General features: G+C 37.8%; 1 protein-coding gene across 1 annotated transcript; it reads left to right on the top strand.

The window, feature by feature from the left end:
• The first annotated feature begins 293 nt into the window (after window positions 1-293).
• LOC141674689 (uncharacterized) lies at window positions 294-1,889 on the top strand. Its single transcript, XM_074481394.1, has one exon. It carries the CDS (start codon window positions 294-296, stop codon window positions 1,887-1,889), a length of 1,596 nt encoding a protein of 531 aa, XP_074337495.1.
• The last annotated feature ends 20,323 nt before the right edge of the window (window positions 1,890-22,212 follow it).

The following is a 22,212-nucleotide window of genomic DNA, read 5'->3' as shown; positions in this document are numbered from 1 at the left end:
CAACACAAATTTGATATGCCTTTTATTAAATAATTATAAATAGGTATGTGTTGGATTTTTAATATTTATAGTGGCTATCAGGTAGGGAAATTTGATGGATAAGACATGGATTTTGCAAGATAGGGATTCTTTAGCATTTGAAATGGGGGTGGAAAACTTCTTGATATATGCTGAAGAAAATTCTGAAGATCGTAACAAAATTCCTTGCCCTTGTGGACGATGCGCCAATTTTAAAAAATTCTCTATAAAAACAATCAGGGGCCATATCTATGACAATGGCTTTTGTCTAGGTTATGTGCATTGGGTTTGGCACGGGGAGACTGCTTCTACGGGTCCTAAATCTTCAAGTGCTAGTTGTCCACCTGAAGAGCAAGCTCCAGACCCACCTCTTGAGCAAGCCTCTGATGAAGCGTCAGAGCAAGATCAGGAGCATGTCGCTGCTTCGGAAACTGTCGATGTTTGTGAAGCGGCATATAACTCGAGTCAATGATAATGATTCATATCAGTTTAGGAGGTTCGTAGCCGATGCTGAGCAACCTCTATATGAGGGTAGTGACTGTACTAAGTTAGAGTCGATGTTGAAGTTGCATAACTGGAAATCTAGGTTTGGTATTACCGATAGTGCCTTCACTGACCTCCTTTCTTCTGTTGGGTCTCTACTTCCCAAAGATAATGTGTTACCTAGTAATGCATATGAAGCAAAAAAAAACCTCTCCAATTTAGGTCTAGAGTATATAAAGTTCCATTCATGTCCGAATGACTGTGTACTGTACAGGGGTGTACATGCTGATGCAACCAAGTGTCCTAAGTGTCGACTTTCTCGGTGGAAGTTGACAAAGAAAGGTGAAGAGAGGATTAATCTTCCAGCAAAAGTCATGTGGTATTTTCCAATAATTCCTAGATTTAAACGTATGTTTAAATCTCCTTCCACCGCTGAACTAATGTGTTGGCATGCGCAACAGCGGACACAAGATGGTAAAATGCGACATCCAGCCGACTCTCCATCTTGGAAAAATATAGATTATAGGTGGCCATCCTTTGGTAGTGAACCGAGAAACCTTCGCTTGGCTTTATCGGAGGATGGTGTAAACCCGCACAATAATGGCCTATCTAATAGATATAGTTGCTGGCCAGTCATATTGGTGACTTACAATCTTCCTCCCTGGTTATGTATGAAAAAAAAATTTATGATGTTGTCGATATTGGTCCCTGGCCCGCATGAGCCTGGTAATAACATCGACATCTACTTACAACCGATGATTGATTTAAAAAAGCTTTGGAAGGAAGGGGAACCAAATATGTATGACGCGTATAACAAATCATTTTTCACTTTAAAAGCAGTTTTAATGTGGATGATAAATGACTTCCCTGCTTACGAAAATTTATCTGGCTGCGTTAATAAGGGTTATAAGTGTTGTCCAGTTTGTGGAGATGACACCGTAGCTAAATATTTGACTCATAGTAGGAAAATGTGCTACCAAGGGCATCGTCGATATTTGCCTCTACATCATCCTTATAGAAGGCAGAAGGCTGCTTTTAATGGACAACAAGAGTTTGGGCAGCCGCGTCGAACCCTATCCGGAGAAGAAGTGTTAGCAGAGCAAGAACAAATCAAATTTGAATTTGGGAAGAAATTGAAGAAGGCAAAGAAGGTTGCAAGTCCATGGAAGAAAAAGTCAGTATTTTTTGAGTTAGAATACTGGAAATTTCACCATGTTAGGCACTGTATTGATGTCATGCATGTCGAGAAGAATGTATGTGATAGTCTGATTGGCACATTACTAAATATGCGCCATAAGACAAAGGATAGTGCGGCAGCCCGTCATGATATGATGGAAATGGGCATTAGATCTGATTTGGCTCCCCATAATATACTCATATTCACCTAGAAATACTGTAATATAAGCTGAAATTTGTTGCAAAGACATCAGAATTATTCTTAAAACCGATGTATAGCATAGCTGATTTCAACTCCAAAGATGCAGAATCCATTACTTGTCTTCTCAGCAAAGCAAGTCCAGTTGAAAGTGGCTATGGCACAAGAAGCTGTCCCATTTGAATTTCAAGACAATGAATGATCTAGTCAAAAAGGACTTAGTTAGAGGAATGCCTCTAATGGAATTCACAAGGGATGGACTGTGTGATGCTTGTCATAAAGGAAAGCAAAAGAAAGTATCATTCAGTAAGAAGCTTGAATCTGCAATTGATGAAGCACTACAACTTCTACACATGGATCTTTTGGACCAGTCAATGTATTGTCAATTTCAAGGAAAAGATATTGCCTAGTGATTGTAGATGATTTCTCAAAGTTTTCATGGGTTTATTTTCTTGAAGCTAGTGAAATCATCATCAATCATATCAAGCAAGTCAACAATCATCCTGATTTCAAAGTAAGGAATATTAGGAGTGACAATGGAACTGAGTTCAAGAATTCAACCATGAAGTTGTTCTGTGAAGAAAGTGGGATCATGCATGAGTTCTCAGCTCCAAGGACTCCACAACAAAATGTTGTGGTGGAAAGGAAGAACAGATCACTAATTGAAGCTGCAAGGACAATGCTTGAAGAGTCAAAACTCCCAACTTATTTTTGGGCTGAGGCTGTTAACTGTGCATGTTACACTCAGAACATTTCTCTAATCAATCAAGCAAAAGGCATGACTCTCTATCAATTATTCAAGAGAAGAAAACCAACTTTAAACTTTCTACATGTCTTTGGTTGCAAATGCTACATCTTAAGGAATCAATCTGATCACAAAAGGAAGTTTGATGCAAAGGCTGATGAAGGAATATTTGTTGGTTATTCTGCTGGAAAATCATATAGGGTCTACAATCTAAGAACCAACATTGTCATGGAATCTGTACATGTTGTGTTTGATGATAAAAAGATTGATAGACTAATAGATGAAGGACATCATGAAGGACTCAAATTTGACAATATTGAGATATATTGTGATGATGGTGAAGATGAGAATGATGAAGAAGGCATCTCAAGAGGGATTCATAATCTGCCTTTGGATAATGCACAGAATGCTGCATCCGTTGAAAGTCATAGCTCAGCTTCCGTTGAAAGAAGCAATGCAGCATCCGTTGAAAGACAAAGTGCATCATCCGTTGAAGTTCATAATGAAGCATCCGTTGATCACAGTCTGTCAACGGATAATCAATTCACTTCATCAGTTGATAGAGCTCCCAATTCCTTTCAAAGGATCAGCAACTCAGGGGGAGTTTCAACCAATCAACATTCTATTTCACATCATGACAATACTGAGGCAACCTCATCTAGAGCTAATCTACCACCTCAAAGGAAATGGACCAAGAATCACCCTTTGAACTGATCATTGGTGATGCTACATCTAAAGTGCAAACTAGAAGGGCTACTCAAGATGAATGTCTGTATAGTAGCTTTCTATCACAGGAGGAACCTAAGAGAGTGGAAGAAGCTCTATTGGATCCAGATTGGATTTTAGCAATGCAAGAAGAGCTAAACCAATTTGAGAGAAACAAAGTATGGAAGCTGGTACCCAAGCCAAAGAACAAGAGTTCTATTGACACAAAATGGGTATTCAGAAACAAGATGGATGAAAATGGCATTGTCATAAGGAATAAAGCCAGATTGGTTGCTAAAGGCTACTCTCAACAAGAGGGAATAGATTTTGATGAAACATTTGCTCCAGTTGCCAGACTTGAAGCCATCAGAATCTTTCTAGCCTATGCAGCTAATGCCAATTTCAAAGTCTATCAAATGGATGTCAAGAGTGCATTTCTAAATGGGGAATTAGAGGAAGAAGTTTATGTAAGCCAACCTCCAGGATTTGAAGATCCAAATTTTCCAGACTATGTGTACTATCTGTTGAAAGCACTCTATGGACTAAAGCAAGCACCTAGAGCCTGGTATGAGACTTTGTCAAAATTCCTTCTAGATAATCACTTCACAAGAGGTACTGTTGACAAAACTCTCTTCTTTAGAAATGTTAATGGCTCTAAAATACTTGTTCAAATTTATGTAGATGATATTATATTTGGATCTACAGATGATAAGCTTTGTAAAAAGTTTGCTAAGTTAATGCAAAGTAAATATGAAATGAGCATGATGGGAGAGCTAACTTATTTTCTTGGTTTACAAGTTAAACAAGTTAGTGATGGAATTTTCATTAGTCAAACTAAGTACATTTATGATCTTTTAAAGAAGTTTGACTTAATGGATTGTTCATTTGCAAAAACTCCCATGGCCACTGCCACCAAGCTTGAATTAAACAAGGCTGAAAAGTCTGTGGATATTTCAAGTTATAGAGGCATGGTTGGCTCACTTTTATATTTAACTGCTAGTAGACCTGATATAATGTTTTCTACATGTCTCTGTGCTAGATTTCAAGCTGACCCTAAAGAATCTCACTTAGTGGCTATTAAAAGAATTTTCAGATATCTCAAAGGGACTCCAAATCTAGGAATTTGGTACCCTAGAGAGTCTGGTTTTGATCTAATTGGCTACTCAGATGCAAATTATACAGGCTGCAAAATAGATAGGAAAAGCACAACTGGTACCTGTCAATTTCTAGGGAACAAGCTTGTGTCATGGTTCAGCAAGAAGCAGAATTGTGTTTCCACATCAACAGCTGAAGCTGAGTACATTGATGCTGGTAGTTGCTGTGCACAGATATTATGGATGAGGAATCAACTATTTGACTATGGTCTGACTGTTGACAAAATTCCAATATTCTGTGACAACACAAGTGCCATTGCCATTACTGAAAATCCAGTGCAGCACTCAAGAACCAAGCACATTGATATCAAGTACCACTTCATTAGGGAACATGTGATGAAAGGTACAGTGGAACTTCATTTTGTTCCAAGTGAAAAGCAGATTGCAGACATATTTACCAAGCCACTTGATGAATCAACATTCACAAGATTAGTAAGTGAGTTAGGTATGCTTAATTATTCATAATTTATGTCATCTATATAATCTGCCTTGAAGCCTAAAATGAATTTGCTGCAAGAACAAAGTTGGCTTTAAGTAAGACTTATCCTATCAACGGATATTCCCTATCCGTTGAAAGCCAAAATTGTTCTATCAACGGATGTTCATTATCCGTTGAAAGACAAATACATTTCTGGTAATTTTATCCTTCAACGGATAAAATGGTGTTGATCATCAACGGATAACTATTTACCTTATCCGTTGAAGTGTCACATCAGTTACTAAAAGTGAGTCACAGCCGTTGATTCTTTTACTCAACCGTTGATACAGATATATAGTGTTGTATGTCTTTGTATTTAAGGTAGTTTTCAGAATTTCTACAGTTTTATTTATTCTTGAACGGCTGTAACTTACCTAAAAGTATCATTTAATCATTTTATTTACGTTTTAATTCAAGAAAGTATAAAAGCCCAATTGAACTCTTATTTTCACTTTACGCTTTCTTGCAATTCTCATTCTCCTTCTCTCCCAAAAATTCTCAAGTTTTTCTCTGTAACCTCTACTCACAACAATGGCACCAGTAGTCAAAATTATGTCTCAAACAGGATTTGTTTATGAAAAGAATAATTGTGTAGCCTTGGTTGAAAAGAATGAAGCCCATTCTGATTATCACAAGATGATGGACTTCATCAAAAACTGTAAACTAAGCTATGCAATGCTGGAAGCCCCAACCATCTACTGTGAGGTGATTGAGGAGATTTGGACAACTGCAGAGTTCAACTCCACAGATATGACTATTGCCTTCTCTCTCAAAGGTAAGGACTATTGCATTAACTGTTATGATATACAATCTTGCTTTAAGTTGCCTGAGAATAATGCCATGACACCACACACTGATAAAGATGTATCTGCTATGTTAGATTCCATAGGCTATGCTTTTGATTCTGCTAGTTTAGGTAGTATTAGAAGGAAAGGCCTTAGGAAAGAATGGAATTTTCTTGGAGATGCCTTCATTAAAGTTTTCTCTGGGAAGATTAGCAATTTTGATGCCATAACTTCATCTCTTGTTAATATGCTCTATATGCTAGTTTCTGATAGGTACTTTAATTTTAGCAATTGTGTTATGCTAGAATTAGGATCCAGATTAGGTAACAAAGCTAATAGACCACATAACATCTACTATGCTAGATTCTTTATGTTACTGGCTAACCATGTTGCTGAAGGTTTGGTTATATCAAATGAGAATAATAAACTCAAATGTTGGGCACAAGAGAAAAGGGTCCTTGCAGACCTTTTGAGAATGAACCTCAACAGCCAGGTGCCATTGGTATACTTGCCAATCATGAATGCACCACAGGTAAGTGAGGTAAACACTTCTATAACTCCTACTATTTCCAACCCCATTATTTCTGTGCCCTCTAGTGTGGCCATGGAATCTGTGTCTTTGTCCAAACAGGTTCCTGCCAAAGCCACCTAAACCAAAGTTTCAAAACTCAAGTCAAAGAAACCTACCTCTGTTGTTTCTCAAAAGACAACAGTTGTAACAACTACCATAAACCCTGAAGGGAGTGAACAGGGTGTGAGTGGTGAGGGGAGGGGTGAACATCAAGAAACCCCCAGGATAAGGTGGGAGAGGTGAGTGGTACCCAAGCCAGCCAAGCCACAGTCTCTCAAAAGACTGTGGTGGTTCAAAAGGAGTCCAACACATCCCTAGTTGCATCCTCCCAAAAGGATGTAACTATTGAAAATAGTCCCCAACCAGGGACACAGAACAAAAGAGGGAGGGACACTGAAGCCACACATTCACCAATTAAAGCCTTTTCAAGGAAGAAGAAGGCCAAGACCCTAGTTTCCACACAAGGGACACACACAGCACAGATACATCCACCTGTATCTGAGCCTTCACAAATTCAGCTTGATGTGATTCCAGCAAATGTGGAATCACAGCCCCATTCTCTCATAATAGAAACACACCAATCATCAAACTCTCCATCACCCTCTCTGGATGTGGATATGATATTCACATCAATTCCTGATTCTCCCTCATTAAAACTCAGGGAGGATCCCCACTCAAAACCTGATGATCATCATCTTTTAGATGATTTGTTGGATCATCAGCCAATTCTTTCAGATGTAGTTGAAGAATCTATGTTACCTCACTTAAAATCAATTCCCACAGATTCAACAATTATGTCACTTTCTATATCTACATCTTTTCCTTCTTCAACGGATATCTCTCATCCGTTGACAAGTGGTTGTTCTTCAACGGATAAGCTTAACAGCAGTTATCCGTTGATACCATCAGTTTCCACTTCAACTGATACTCCCTATCCGTTGATGGTCTCTACACACATAACAGAAACAATACCAATTGTAGAGGACATGGCTACTGTACAATCACTTTTAGGTTTGAGGGAAGGGAGTGATCTTTTGAGTGAGAGGCTGGGTTGCTCCCAGGCAAAAGGAGAGGTTGAGAGTCACCATATGCATGTTATTTCTTCCAGCATGGCAAAAGTGAGTGAGGGGAGTGCCACCTTAGAAGGTGAGGGTGAGGGTGTGAGGGTGTGTGTGAGCCAGGGGAGCCCCTGATGCAAGAAAATAGAGAAAAAGAGAGGAAAGGCAGGTACAGAAGCTATAAGGGTGGATCCAGCCATTGCTAGTGAGTCAATGAAAGTGGATAATACAGAAAAGGAAAGACAATTTCAGCAACATTTCAAAGCTGCAATTGATAACATTTCCTTGGATGCTGACACTTTTACTCATCTTGTTTCAGCCTATCAATTATTGGCTGCTCAGGGCAATGTGGAGGCAGAACAGACATTACACATTGTACACACTTCAGAATCTCTTCTCAGAGACAAAGCTGTTGTTAACAGGCTGCCTTCTCAAGCTGGTGAGCCATCTGAAGAATTTGGAGTGAATTCTAATGATGATGACTCTAATTCTTTGAATGAGAGCATGAACTTAGGGGGAAGTAGCAGGCCCAAGTTTTGTTCCTGATCTTCCTGAATGGGCATGGGCAAAAGCCTCAACACCAAGAGAGTTTAGTGTCACTTTGATTAGACAAGTCATGACAATTCAGCAGGCCCTCAGGAGACTACAGATGCTGGTACCAAGGCAATTCTTCAAGCTCATCTGGAATCTCCGCATCTCTTGCAGTTGCAGCATTTCCAACAAAATCTAAGTGTGGATGAGCTCAAACAGGACATTGCTGATCTGAAATCCTACAATGCTGAGAATTTGGATTCAGTCATACCTATGGTACTATGCAAGATTTGTTGGGGAGACTGAGGAAAGAATCTGATGCTGACAAGAGACTGGCCAGATTGGAAACCAGGGTTCAAATCATTGAAGATTCTATGGTCACAATTCTTCAGAATCAACAAACTCAAACAAATCTACTCATGCAGCTGGCCAATGCACAAGGCTTGACTCCTACCCTTGATGATAACAAAAGGGGAGAATAAAGGGAAAGGGAAGGAGAGCCATCAACAACAGTTCAAATTTCTCAAGTGCTAGTTCCTGTCATCGCCACTTCTCCAATTATTCAACTCAAAGGAAAGCTTGATGGAATTGATCTAATCCAGATAGCAGCAGCTGAATTGTAAGTCAAAGAGAAAAGGAAGAAGATTGATGAAAAGATGCAACAAATATTTGGTTCTATAACTTCTCAATCACAATCTGTGAAGCACAGCATAAAAGTGGAATCAATTATTATGGAACTCAAGCCAAGTAGGGAGGAATAAGGTTGGAGAGACTTCTTCCAAGGATTTGAAACCTATGGTCCTCAAGCCAACAACAGATCCAATAAGGACTCTACAAGAATCCTCTGAAAGAAGTGGATTTTTCCTCTTCCAAGGCTGATGAGGATAAGCTTTTGGGTAGAAGTATCTCATATCTCAAAGAGACATGGATGTGGCTGTAAGGAGAAACATGGCTATTATCTTCAGAGAGGGAAAGAGCATATGTGTGATGCAAGACATCCCAAATTCTCATAGCCAAGAGGGAAGAACCGAAGGTTGAGGAAGAAAAGCCAAACAGCTAAAGGCTGACAAAGAGCACACGCAAAGCTTGAAAAATAGCTAAAGTCAAGTCAGGCTGAAGAACAGAAAGAAATTGAAGACAAAGTGAAGATGAAGTATGGGGGACATGGTTGGTACTAAGATGGAGGAAAGAAGTAAGGGAAGAGAAGAATGGCAGAAGAAAGGGAACAGAAAGAAGGTCAATGCAAAGAGAAAAAATGGTAGATAAGACTGAAGAAACCCAATCAATATCCAAACCACTACCCTCTATTCCTGAACCCATTGTGCCTGACCCCTTCATGAACATTCATGGTGAAACAATCATTCCCAAGGAGGAACCAATTGATTGGGACCATCAAATTGCCCACCTTCCTAACCTCTTCTCCACCATCAAAGAAGCAGAAAAGAAGAATCAAATCAACACCCTCTAGAGCCTCAATCAAATTCACACAGAAGCCTAAGCCTAAACCTCAAGCCTCTAAAGATGATTATGTTCACATCTGTGACATAAAAGAATTTTCAGACATTGAACTCTATCTGGATGAGCTGGAGGAAGTAAGGGGAATAGCTGCCTACAGACAGCTACCAGAAAGACTAGTGTTCAAATACAAAGGAGATGGGGAAAGAACCTGGCCTCTTTACAGAATTCTGAATGAAGGCTACTCTACCTTGATTAGAGTCTACTCAGCCATACAAAGGATTCTGGCTTTACCAGGACTGCCAAGACTGAGATTCTCAACAAGATTGCCAACATAAGGAAAACTTGGAGGGAGCCCAATGCTTTGCCTAGAACTTTACTCATTCAAGAAAGAGGAATTACAATTCACAAATCACCTCATTGGTTGATGGAGTTCAGAGACAACAAAGGTCAGAAGATTTTTCAGAATTGAAGATCAGCTCAAGATTGCCAGTAATGAAACTCTCAAGGATATGCAATCTAAGTTGGACATCAATGAAGAAGATGAAGCTGAATTCTACAGACAACTTCAACTTCAAATAGAGGAGAATGACAGGAGGCTAGGAAAGAAAACAGGGATCAAAGGAAAAGAAGTAATTGCTCAGGCTAAAGGAGCACCCTTGGAAATAATGTAACTCTTCAATTCCATCTCAGCATACACATTTTTGTAGCACTTTTGAATTTCTGCTTTATTACAGTTAATATATTTGTCAAGTGTTTTGTTATCATCAAGCTAAACCCAAATTTATGCCTACAGTTCTAGTAGACATAAATAGGGGGAGATTGTTAGGAATATGTGTATCAGTTTGATGATAAGTTAAACAAAACACTTAAGTAGAATCTAGTGTTGTAGCCTCAACGGATAAGACCATCTTGGCTATCCGTTGAAGGAGTAGCTTTACTTAGCAATAGTTTAGTATTGTAGCACATTTCATTCTCTGGTTTCAAGTTGTAATTCTTAGATGTTGTAGGAAATTATCAGTCATGTTGACTACTAATATATAAAATAGGAGGGCTAATTGTAAATATTTCATGCCTTGTAATTTTGTATAAGTGAAGAAGTATCAACGGATATTGAAGACCTTCAACGGATAAGTGCTTCAACGGATAAAGACTTCAACTGATAATGCATCAACGGATAAAGCTTCAACGGATAAAGCCTCAATGGATAAGGCATCAACGGATGAAAGCTTCAACGGATGCTTGGTTCATTAGCAGTTGATAGTGACAATTCACAAGCTGACAGAGGCACATGGGTTGACAGAGACAAACTGGAATGTGGAAGCCTCTAGGAGGAATCAAGAAATGCAGCATTCCCATTCTGATGCAAACAAGGAAGTATTCAAAGATTCACAGATTATCCTAGATTGCATTGGATAGAGAAATGAAGAAGATACATGTGAAGAATCCTTTCAATTGTATTTTACAGTTTTGTCTTCACTTGTAAACTTGGTGTTATATAAACCAAGTAGCAGCTAGTAATTAGATATGAATTTTCCTGAGCTGTTTAGAAATATCAAGAGAGAAAATCATCTAGTTTGTACTAGGAAGCAACTGTGATTTAATTCTTTGAATCACAGATTTTCTGAAATAACACATCTCTGGTGGAACAACAAATCCACCAGAAAAGTTTTTAAGTTCTTTGTGTTCTTTACATTTGTGTTTGAATATATATCTGTCTGTATCAGCTTCAAGCAATTCACACACATTTGTTCACTTAAACACTTAGCCTTAGAAACTGCTCAAAACTTGAAAAAGTTTTGAGATTTACATTCAACCCCCCTTCTGTAAATCTCATTGTTAGTCCACTGGGAATAACAGGTACCCCAGAGATTCTGGTTTTGATCTAACTGGTTATTCAGATGCAGATTATGCAGGTTGTAGAATTGATAAAAAGTACAACAGGAACCTGTCAATTTCTAGGAAACAAGCTAGTGTTCTGGTTCAGTAAAAAACAAAATTTAGTTTCTACTTCTATAGTAGAAGCTGAATATATTGCTGTTGGTAGTTGCTGTGCACAGATCTTGTGGATGAAAAACCAATTGCTAGACAATGGTCTACAAGTGGAAAGAATTCCTATTTTCTGTAATAACATAAGTGCAATTGCCAATACTGAGAATCCAGTACAGCATTCAAGAATAAAGCACATAGACATCAAGTATCATTTCATTAGGGAACATGTAATGAATGGTACCGTGGAACTACATTTTGTTCCAAGTGAAAAACAACTTGCAGATATATTTACCAAGCCACTGGATGAATCCACCTTTTCAAGGTTGGTAAGTGAGTTAGGTATGCTTAATTATTCTTGTATTATTTCAGATATTTTTGCAAGTTTAATGCAGCCAGAAATTTAATTGATTTTTCTGCCTTGGATGAAATTTTGGCTAAGTCAAAATTTACATCCCGACGGATGATCATTATCCATCGAGTTTGATCATCTGTCGGAATAGAATATCTAAAAATCAATTACTTTTCTGGATTATTTCAATAACCCGACGGATCAAATGTTTTATCCTCATCCGTCGAGTTGTCCAAATCATGGCCGTTAATTCTCTGAACATCATCCATCGAGTTTACTTACAGTTTTAAGTATATTTTTACGGATGGTTGATAGAATTTGACAGTTTATTTTAATTTAAACGGCTATTTGGGCAAATTTGATTGGTTCTTTTTTACCTTTGTCAGTTTATTTTTGAGAGAGTATAAAAGCAAAATTCATTTTCATTACTTTTCTTTTATCATTCTCAATTCATCTGCTCTAACTTCTTTCTTTCTCAAAAGCAATTACCCTCTCTCTTTCTGCAATTTTTACTCTTTAACAATGGCACCAGTCGTCAAAATCATGTCTCAAACTGGCTTTATTTATGAGAAGAACAATTTCACAGCTCTGGTGAATAAGGAGATTCAACAGTCTGACGACTACCATAAAATGATGGATTGTGTGCAAGGCTGTAAGCTCAATTATGCCATGCTAGAGTCTCCCACTATCTACTGTGAGATTATGGAGGAAATATGGACAACTGCGGTGTACAACTCAACTGACAAGACCATCACTTTCACTATTAAACGTAAGGAATTTATGTTAATAGGACATTATTAAAGCATGCTTTAGGATTCCTGATAATACTGTCACTACCACACATACAGACACTGATATTGTTAACATGTTAAACTTCATGGTTATGCACTCACCATCTCCAAATTAAGTGAAATTAGGAGATTGGGTCTTAGGAAAGAATGGAGTTACCTGTGTGATGTAGTTACTAAAGTATTTTCTGATATAATTAGCAATTTTGATTCTATTAATATCTCCATGCTCAACATGTTTTTACATGCTAGTAACTGATAAACACTTCAATTTTAGTGATCTAGTCCTGTTTGAGTTGGGGTTTAAGTTAGGGGGAGCTTAATAAGAGGGGTAAGAGTGTTTATTATGCTAGATTTTCATGATGCTTGCTGACCACCTCTGTGAGGACATTGTAATTGAGAACCCAACCAACAAGTTAAATTGTTGGGCTCAAGAAAGAAGAATTATTGTAGATCTCAATAGAGGGATCACCACAAAGAGGTGCCACTCTTCTACTTTCCAGTAATGGAGGCACCTCAGGTAAGTGAGGTAATTTCAACTGTCTCTACTTTTCCACCTCAACATTTCTTTGCCTTCTAGTGTAGCAGTGGCATCCATGTCAATGACCAGACAGGTGCCTACCCAAGCTACCAAAACCAAAGTTTCAAAAATAAGACAAAGAAAGCCCCCTCTAGCGTCTCTAAAAAAATGTCAGTTGTAAAATCCACTAAACACAAAGGGGGAGTGTGAAGGTGGGAAAGACAGGTGAGGGACAGGATGAAAATCAAAGAAGCCCTAAGAATAAGCATGGTGAGCATAGTGTACTTAAACCTAGCCACACCACAGTTTCCCAACAAACTGTGGTTGTTAATAAGGACAAAAGCTCAATTCTAGTTTCATCCTCCCAAAAGGATGTAACTATTGAAACAAGCTCTCAACCAGGAGCACAGAATAAAAGGGGTAGGGACACAAGTTCACCACAAACTTACACAAGAAAGAAGAAACTAAAACACTTGGGGATGCACAGGGTACACACATAGTGCAAACTGGAGCTAAAGACCCAGTCACTGCACCATCTCAAAGTCAAATTGATGTGACTCCAACAAATATGGAGTCACAACCAAAATCTATACAAATTGAAATACCTCAAACACCAAAATCTCCCACACACTCTTTGGATGTTGACATGATTCAAATATCTCAACCATATTCTCCATCTTTAACTCTGTTGGAGAAGCCAAAAATTCATGCAAGTGAGCATCATCTTTTAGATGATTTGTTGGCTCACTTGCCATTTCTTTCTGAGACTGTTGAGACATTTGTACCAAAATTTTCATCAATCTGCACAGAGTCTACAATAGTCTCCACTCCACACTCATTCATTTCTACTCACTCGATGGATATTGTTCATCCTTCGAGTAGTGATTGTATCCCGACGGATGTGCCTAAGCAGTCATCTGTCGGATAGTCAAATTACTAACCCGATGGATATTTCTCATCCATCGGGTGTCTTGCACAACTCCAAAGTTCAACTATAGTTACAAATGCAGATGACTTAGTAATTGTGCAATCACTATTAGGATTGAGGGAAGGTGGTGACTTGAGTGAGAGTCTGGGTTGCTCCCAGGAAAAAGGAGAGGAAAAGAGTGATCCAATGGTAGTCCATTTCTTTCGGACTGGCAAAAGTGAGTGTGAGGAGTCCCACCTTAGATGGTGAAGGTGAGGGTGGGGAGCCAAGGTGAGACCTTGATGCAAGAAAAGAGAGAAAATGAGAGAAATGCAGGTACTGGAGATATAAGGGAGTCATTGTAAGTGAGTTAATGAATGTCCAAGATGCAGACGGGGAGGGACTATCTCAGCAAACTCAAGCTGTTATAGATTCTACCTCCTTGGATGCTGAGAAATTTACTCTCCCTGTTCCAGCATATCAACTTCTAGCTGGACAGGGCAATGACAATGCAGAAAGAATGCTCAATTTGGTGCACACCACACAGTCCATGCAAAGAGCTAAGGATGCCATCCCAGCTTTGCCCTCAACAGCTGGTGATATTGATTATGAGACTGGTGGCTCAGAAGAATTCTTTGGAGGTGAGGGTGGAGAAAGTGAAGAAGAGCCATTGGACATAGGGGGAGAAGTAGGCCCTAGTTCCAGATCAAGCATGTCGTCATGGGCCTTCTCCAAGAACTGTGATGATCAACATTTCAAGACCATACTCGTCCAACTTATCAGCCAAACACAATCTGTACTTCAATCAACCACAAATGCTACCACTAAAAAGCTTCTGCAAGCACATCTTGCTTCTCTCCAACTACAGCAAATCTCTGGCTACCAACAAAGTTAAAATGTCTCCCTCATCAAAAATGAAGTTGATCAACTTAAGAAAGACATCTCTAACAAGTTGGAAGCTAAACTTCCAGAAGCCACAATGCTTGACATCAAAAGACAGCTCAGGAAAAACTCTGATCTTGCAACCAAGGTGGATTCCTTGGACAAAAAAATGGTTTCTATGAAAGCTTCTCTTACAGCAATCAATCTACACCAAGCTCAATAAATAGACTTGCTTCAGAAACTGGTGGCTGCACAGACCTCCTCCTCTACTCAACTTGCTGATAACAAAAAGAGGGAGAAAGAGAGTTCTAGGAGCGAGGGGGAGCAAAAAGTGCTTAACATTCAAGTGAGTAAAGCAACTGTGCCAACAATTGCTTTCATAAAGCCACCTGCTAAAGATAGCATTGATCTGATAAATGAAGCAGAAGCCACTTTGAGAGCAGCTGAGAAGAAGCAGTTTAGTCCAATCATCTGGGAGAAAATTGATGAGGATAATCAAAAGAAATTTGGTCTAGCAAAGAAGCCAGAAAAATCAGTCATTCATCACTCTCAAGTCAGGCAAATTTCTGTGAATGATATGAGCATGAACTATCTAGAGAGAGGCCAAACATCTTGCATCAAATCCCCAAAGGCAGAACTAATCATGAAGCCAAAGGTGAACTACCCAAAGTCTTCACTCAAGAACCCTTTGGACACAGTGTATGAGAACCAAAGCCTGATGAGAAGAAGCTGTTGGCCGGGTCTATAGAATTCTACAAAGATCCTCCAGATTCAGCTCTAAAAAGGAGAATTGCCAAGGTTTTCAGAAATGGTAAGGAAATTTGTGTGGTGGCTGGACACCCTCAATTTGCTAAAGCAAAAAGAGAAGAAAAGAAAGATTGAAGCAAAAAAAGAAGCAAGTTGTTCTAGATACTAAAAGCTTAAACAAAAGAAGGAGCAAGCTGCTATCTTGGCCAAGTTGCAAGCTGTGAAACCCATACAATAAATTCCTGAACAACCATCTGAAACCACTGGATCTAAGGATCTGAAAATACAAGAAGAACCATAGCAGAAAAGAAGGGTTAGATACAAACTTTATTCCAAGAGAAAAGTAAACTTTGATGAAGAGGAATTGGAAGATCAGTTTCCCAAAAAGTCTACTTCTGCAACAACTCAAACATCCATGCCCTCTGTGGCACATGAAGAATTTAAGATAAATCCATCCAAGAATTTCCATGGTAAACCTATCATTCCAAAGGATGAGCCAATAGACTGGGATAGTCTACCAATTCCTAAACTCAATTTACCTCATTTCATGAAGCCAAATATAACGACTCGTGTGTTTTTGAATTATATAAATAGGTGATTATCATGGAAATTATTAATTAAATAAATATGTGTATTAGTTTTGACCGCTATGTGTTGTTTGATTATTATCTAGATGTGATTTATGATGTATTGGGTTGTCCGCATGATTAATTAATGGACTGTATTGAATTGTTTCACTTTTAAAGTGGATTTAATGCAAATTTATTTATATATTTGAAGTATCTCTAAAATTGTTTTTTGATTTTATAATTACACTAACTATTTTTAGGATTTTATAAAATTGAGAAATCAATACTTCGTTAATTATAAATGATTTTCTGAGTGTGTTTAGTGGTAAAATCCATATTTAATTATGGAAATCTTCAAAAATCATGAAACTAATATTTTATTAAGTGCGTATTATTTTGAGAATTTTAAAATTATTTTGGGAATTTTCGAAGTCAGTTTCACCCGCGTGTCGATTCGTTTAATTGATAAAAGCGGGTACAAGTTGCGTTTTAGAAATTGTTTAAAAATTTCAAAATTTATGTTTTTATAAACTTCGGGATATTTGTAGTATTTTAAGACTATTTTCGCAATTTTCTGAATTTGTTTTAAATACAGTTTGGTTCGCTAATTGTGAAATGCAGATACGAGTTGCGTTTCAAAAGTGCTCTGAAAATTATGAAAATTTTATTTTATTAGTTTCGGGATTTTTATAAAATTTTAAAACTAGTTTGGTAAATTTTTGGTTTATTATCGCCTTTAAATCATTCGTTTAAAAATCAAATATCGGCAAATTGAGTCTCAGGACTTTCGTGATTATCTCAAAAATATACGTGTCGTAGTTTCAGTAGAATCGTGGACACGTGATGCCTTATAAATAAAGAACAAAATAATAATATACCCCTGCCCTGTTCTTTCTTCTTTCCCGGCGATCTCATCTCCTCCCCTTCGATTTGTTCCACTCTCTCTCTAGCTTCCCTGTTTCTCTCATGGCAGTCTCTCCCTCTCCTCTTTCTTTCTTTAATTTTTCTCCTTGTTTCCTGTCTCCGAGCTACCGCCATGGTTTCCGGCGAACCCACGGTTGTTCCGGTACCATAGTTGCTCCTGTTCCTTTTTCTGTTATTGTTTCCGTTGCTGGCTCCGCCTTGGTACTTTCTGATTTTCCCAGTTTAGTTTTTGTTGATTGCATACATACACGCATGTGTATGTATGTACGCATCGTTTAATTGGACCGAAGGCTATGTTGCTATTATTGTTTTCCGATTGTTGTCCTGCTATTCCGGTTGTATGCAATTTTGATTCGGGTTTCTTAAATTTTGCAGGAACCTATTTGAATATTTTAATGAAATAAATTCGATATTTTATGCGGACAAAATAAAATTTATCGGTGAATTTCATTTGGACACCCGAATTTATCGGGCACCAATGGATTTTGCCGCCATCCGCGATGAGTTTTTACGAGCGGATAGTGGACTGTGATGATGTAATCTGAGTCCTAAAATTTTTAAAATAAAATTTAGTGCGTGAATTAATTTTTGAAGTGAAAATCTTATGTTATATCAAAGTTGGGTAGATAATTGGATTGTGATTGGATTGTTGGATTGTGATTGTTGTGAATTTGATTATTGTTGGTTGACGTCGAATTGTTTCGACGGGTAGTCCGATAAACAAAGGAGACGCTGCCCGATTTCCGGGAAATCGAACTACGAAAACACGGGAGCTTATCCGGGGATTATCGGGATGTCGAGCGAGTATAAGTATATACATAAACGTATGTTTTATACAAAACCTAATTGTACATTGTAGTGAAACGATTTGCCAAAACCAATAACCCTAATTTCATACGATAACAAGTATACATACTTTCTGAAAAAGAACGCCGAATCGATTTTCGAAAACGTGAACCCTAACTGATGCATGTATTGTAATAATGTATATAATTACGAGTCGGGTTTGAATATCATTCGTTAAATTGGTATCAAGGATATGTCAAGCATACCTAGATGTCTAACGTAGGGTATTTCGACCCTGTAGGTTATAGCCGGGAACTTGAAAGTGAACGATGGACTAAAGATAACTTAGTGGTCAGTCGACGAGCTCAGTAGAGTCTCAACAGAAAGACCTGAGTGTCGAAATCGAATACAATGGGATCTAGTGGTTGGACATTAGAGCCTGAGCAGCAGAGTCGGCTCAGAGTTGATCAGTAATAGTAGTAAAGCCTTGTAAGGCAAGTATTTCTGAACTTTTCTTCAAGATATATATTACCAATGTTTTCGAACTGTTTTATAACATGTCGATATTATACAAAATAACTCATGTTTTATATTGTAAGAGCTTCAAACCATTTAACCTTGAACCCTGATTTTCTTGATCTTGAGCCATAAGCCTTATTCTTTGTAATCCGTCCTTTGTTGATCCTCAGACACCAAACCATATAAATATAATACTACTTCCCAAAGGTATAACTACCAAACACCCACTGAAAGAGAATGATTTGAAAATACAGAAACTTTTATACTCCAATCATTCTTAATAACCAAATAACCATATCTTGAAAAATCATTACTGGTCAAATACCTGACCCTTATACAAACTAAAAACCGTTTCTTATACATACCCTGATATACCCTTGAGATATCCATGAGTTTCCTTACATTTTTATGCAAATGTTTAACCATCATTGATTATGATCTTGTTTTATTGAATCACATTGTTATCGTATTGAATTACTTTAGGATTGGATAGTTTTTATATATGTGGACCAGATTCGTGGTCAGACCATACCAATGGTCAAGTTAGGCCAATGTGTGCCTTGGATCCAGTAACTAGAGCAGTACTGTGTGCTTGCTCGGGGTTAGTGCGTGACTGATCAGCAGCCTAACCTTGGTTCTTAAAACTTAAAATGAATATCCAATTCTAATGATTAGTTAAAAAGAAACTTGATTCCTTTGAATCATTTCATTTGATCATTGTTTAACATCAGTTATCGTTATCATAGCTTGCTGAGCTAGTTAGCTCACTCTTGCGAATCTTTTTTATATGTTACAGTTGAAAAGGATATGGATGATAGTGAAGTTTCTCAGTCCAAATGCGGGTTAAGGTTTCAGTTGAGTTGGATTAAGCTAGCAGAAGCTTCATGGGGTAGAGAGATAGTCAAATTGTAAGAATACTTTTATTATCAGTTGTAAGTTAAATAAAGGGAAATTTGGTACGTTGTAATAAAAGTTAAGGTTGTGGCTTGTTTTCATACTTAAACCTGTTGCGATCCATGGTTTCATAGAGCAGGGTCATTGCAATTAATATTTCATATACAGGTTGATATATTGTGTTTGTGTTGTGGACCCCAAACTTCTGACCCGGGTTTGGAGGGTGCCACGGGTTGGTATCAGAGCTACAGGTTATAAGTCACTGAAACAAGCCTAGATTGTCGGGATTGGGTAGAGGGTTAGGAATAGGAATAGAAAATAGAAAGATAAGACGTTGTGAGGTTGAGTGCGATGGTATAGTAGGTCTCCGGCACGGTTCATATTGCGATTCAGGATTCTTAACTTGCGACGTGATTTCCAGACAACGGCAATGGCAGATCTTGATTTCCCGATGTCATTTGATCATCTGGAGCTTTCCATTTGAGGATCGTCATCTTTTCTCAGATTAGATTTGCACCTTATTCCTCCACCAACATTAATGGTATTACCTTCTGTTATAACGGTTGTACTTCTTCAAGCTATTCTACGCTAATTTTCCACCTCTTGATACGAGATTACCTATTCAAGAACCTCCATCTGTTTATTCTTGTTTTACTGGACATTCGGCTGTGAGTGTATCTCTTTAGTTTACCCTACATCCTGTTCTATACCCCCAGTCTAGAACTTGTCCTATGAAGCGATTGTACCTACGAGGATGGATTTGAGAGCTACAGTAAATGGTGAGCGCTTGAGATATAAATAAAGGTGAGAAGAAGTTTAGAGAGGAGATTTAAGTGTTTCAGAGGATAGCTGTTATCGGGTTAAAAGAAGCCTTAGTGACTAAGCCACCCTTGAATAATTATGGGATGAACTAGATGAATCTTGAAAGAGTAAGAGAGAAAGGTATAAATCTGGAATTTTTGTGGAATTAAATGATGGTGCTATGATAAATGTGATATGTAAAGTAATGATGTGATGTGATACGAGCAAACTTTGTTCTATGAAATAGACTTGTTGACTATTGGATAGCCTATTCTACTTAACTACTGCAATGATAATATCGGGAGTATCACCAGTATGTGAGCCTTGATGTGAAGCTACGAATAAGATAATGTGCGACCACAATTGAAGTTTTCGTCGATTAAGGAAGGTAAGTGGACACGATGAAGGAGATAAGGTAGATTGAAGTGAGCGGGCCTTTATGTGATTGTTTCTTTAATTTGGTACCTTGTTATAGGTCGGAAGGACAACAACCAACACATATAGTAAGGACAATCAGGTTTGTGATTTTCCAACTTTTTAAACAAGTTTTCGAAAAAGATTTTCCTTTACAAATTTCTAAAAGCCTTTCGAATAAAATAATTTTTAAACATTGGTTGTCAAGTTACTATTTGAGTTTATTGTTTGTTAGAAAGCCCGGATTACCTGGAAGGATGCTGTTTTAGACTTAATATTGCTAATTTTGAGAACGAAGTAACCTATGATTATGAAGAAGTTGATTATTCCTAATAGTAAAGTGCAAGTATTGTTTGATAAAATTTACAACAGAATCAGCGTACGGAGTAACTATATATTCAATTACTAGGACTATCAGAGTTCGAAGAATTCATTGATTTAACCGAAGCCGGAGCGTGATCGCAGAAGATTGAAAAGATTTCCAGACCTCTCTAAAAGCAGAATATTACTAACAAAAGGATCGTTATGTTGAATGGTACGTGGTTATTCTAAATTAAAAGAGGAATCTCGAAGTTACCTGGTAGGAACGCCATTATGATCGAATTGTTAAGGTATTATACGTGTAAGTGCGATGTTAAAGACGCAAAACTTAGCAAGTAAGAATTCATTATAATGCTGGTTTCCGAAGACATTTCAGCAGACCTTCTAAAGTTGTTATATGACGCAATTGGGATATGATCGAACAAGCTCGAAAGATGAATACATGTGAAATGTGGATGGTAACCAATGGTATCATTCTTGTCTTCAATATTACAGCGTATATTCCTTTTAGATTTCTAAATAAGTATGAACTTCTTTTCTTAAATAAACTCCTTATGATGATATCAAAAAAAGGAGGATATTGCATTCCTTTCAAATTTAATTGTTTCCTCAAGCTTTGCTTCCTGATTGGGACAAACAGTGTTATGGTGAACCCTTTGTCAGAATGACGAAGAGTCGGGTGGGACGCCACCTAATCATGTTTGTATGCCATATGGTATGAAAGACTGGCCATCTTAAGTACTAATGGGGTTGTCTCATTCATATTCATATCCTTACTTTTTCTTTCTTTTCAACTTTAATTTTTGTGAATTTTGAATTCTTCTAGTCATTTCGTTGTACTGTCGTTCTTTGCAAGAGGTTTTTAAACAGAAATCAACGTATTATGAACCAAGCAGATGAACTTTCATCTACCTCTCATATTAGAAAGGAAACAAGGGCATATGATAAAATTGCAAATCACTAGCCCAGTCAGAGATGTACTAAGAATCAAGGGAATTACTCCAATGAGGAATACGTCTCCAAGAACGAGAAACTGCGATTTTCCTGTGAAATATGTTATTCAGAATACGGATGTGGTGATGTGAATGGTTATCGTGGATACTTTATATGTTAAAGTATTGAAAAATGTGAGAGTAACCTAATTGTTTAGCTCCCAAGGTTTTGTTGATAAGAGGAATTACCCTGTTGAATTGATAGGATTGTGATTAAAGGACTAGCAAGTCAAGAATGTGTAGTTGTTAAATAAGTGAGTCCCAATAGTTGAAGTGGAATTTCTGGTAATAAGTTGTGAAAAAATTAATATCATGGAAGATAAGAGGATTTGATATTATTCTAAGGGATGGATTAAATATTAAAGCGTGATGTCCAGGCAGGCCGTCGTGATGAAAGGATAAATTCTGAGGATGCCAAATGAGAAGGTGATGAGGTTCAGAAGATGAAG

Source organism: Apium graveolens, chromosome 7 (assembly GCF_009905375.1).
Source record: "Apium graveolens cultivar Ventura chromosome 7, ASM990537v1, whole genome shotgun sequence".
Taxonomy (NCBI): domain Eukaryota; kingdom Viridiplantae; phylum Streptophyta; class Magnoliopsida; order Apiales; family Apiaceae; genus Apium; species Apium graveolens.
Note: the sequence above shows the minus strand (reverse complement) of the source record. Positions and strands in the feature narration are given on the sequence as shown.